The 1,711-nt window shown below is 36.4% G+C and overlaps 1 protein-coding gene across 1 annotated transcript in view; it reads right to left on the bottom strand.

Annotated features, from left to right (window-relative positions):
- Positions 1–791, bottom strand: part of LOC102814697 (olfactory receptor 8K3-like) — a gene marked incomplete at its 3' end in the record, with an annotated part of 28,853 nt that extends 28,062 nt beyond the window's left edge. Inside the window, exon 1 of the mRNA XM_006877803.1 lies at positions 95–791. Coding sequence (XP_006877865.1) covers positions 95–791 — 697 coding nt within the window. The remainder of the gene's footprint in view (positions 1–94) is intronic.
- Between the last annotated feature and the right edge of the window lie 920 nt (positions 792–1,711).

Here is a 1,711-nt window from a genome sequence, read left to right on the forward strand (position 1 = left end):
GACTTGGGCTGCACATACATAAAGATTAAAGTTCCATAGAATACTACCAGCACTGTCAGGTGAGATCCACAGGTGGAGAAGGCCTTGCGCCTACCTTCTGCAGAGTTCATCCTGAGAATTGTTGCAAGAATGAACAGGTAAGAAACAAGAACTACTAAAATAGATACAATTAAATTAAATGCTGCGAAGATGAATATTGTCATTTGAATTTCATTCTTGTTCGAACAGATCAAAGATAACAAGGCAAGACAGTCACAGTAGAAATGACTTATGACAGTATTGCCACAGAAGGATGAGTTAAAAATCTTTATGGTGACCAGAAGAGAATTAAACGTGTAGTAGAGATAGGGGATTGCCACCAGCACATGGCAGGCCCTTTGGGACATGATGACGGTGTACAGCAGAGGGTTACAGATGGCCACGTAACGGTCATAGGACATGGATGATAAAATCAGCAGTTCACTGCCGATGAACACATTAAAGAAAGTTAGCTGTATAGCACAAAAATAATAGGAGATTGTATTTTCATCTGCAACAAAATTTACCAACATTTTGGGTCCCACGGTTGTTGAATAACCAAGATCAATGATAGCCAGGTGTCTAAGAAAAAAGTACATTGGTGTTTGTAGCTTGGAGTCTATCATGGTGAGGATGATCATGCCCAAGTTGCCCACCATTGAGATCATGTAGATGATGAGGAACAGCACAAACAATGGAGCCTGAAGTTCAGGGCGGCTGGTGATGCCCATCAGGATGAATTCATTCAGTATTGTTCGATTGTGTTTGTCCATCTTGGCCTATCAGTGTACCTATTTTAGATAGAGATAATAGCAGACAATAGCAGTCAATAGCTGTTATATAATATCAACTGGTTATATAATATCAACTATTTAGCATACCATGTCGGTATGTTAATTGAATAAGATAAATTTGAACTTCCCAACATTGGTATTTGAAAGGAAATACAGTTTCTACAAACAAATCATACTGACATAGACATGAGATAGAGTAAGAAGAACAGGAAAAGAGGGGACAAGAGAGAAAATCAGAGAGCTAACTGGTCATCATTGGGGACAATTTGTTTCTCAAAGAACATTTGTTAATGTCTGAAATATTTTGGATGTCATAGCTTAGAGAAGGGTTCTACTAGCATCTAATATTTATAGCACTTGTATGTTACTAAACATTTGTCACTATGCAATGTAGTTCACAACAATAACAAATTTACATCCTTAAATGTCAAAAGCTCAAATTTTGGAAATCTAGATATGGATATTGTTATAGATACGTTGTTTTTGTTAAGTGCTGTCGAGTCATTTATAGGCATGTTGTTGTTTTGTTATAAAGTGTCTTCAAGTCAGTTTCAACTCTTAGCGACCCTGTGTAGGGTTTCTGAGGAGCAGCCGATGGATTTGAAATGCCGATCTTGTGGTATGCCGTCCAGTGCTGATCCACAATGCCTCACCAGAAATCTTGTTTGTAGACATAGACACAAGTTGTATATATTAGATAGATAGATAGATAGATAGATAGATAGATAGATAGATAGATGATAGATAGATAGATAGATAGATGATAGATAGATAGATGATAGATAGATAGATGATAGATAGATAGATAGATAGATAGATAGATAGATAGATATGGAGATCAATAGATACAGATTTGCATGTAAATATATGACACACAAATATTCAAAGTTGAAAAATTT

The sequence above is a fragment of the Chrysochloris asiatica genome, unplaced genomic scaffold (assembly GCF_000296735.1).
Source record: "Chrysochloris asiatica unplaced genomic scaffold, ChrAsi1.0 scaffold00611, whole genome shotgun sequence".
Classification (NCBI taxonomy): Eukaryota; Metazoa; Chordata; class Mammalia; order Afrosoricida; family Chrysochloridae; genus Chrysochloris; species Chrysochloris asiatica.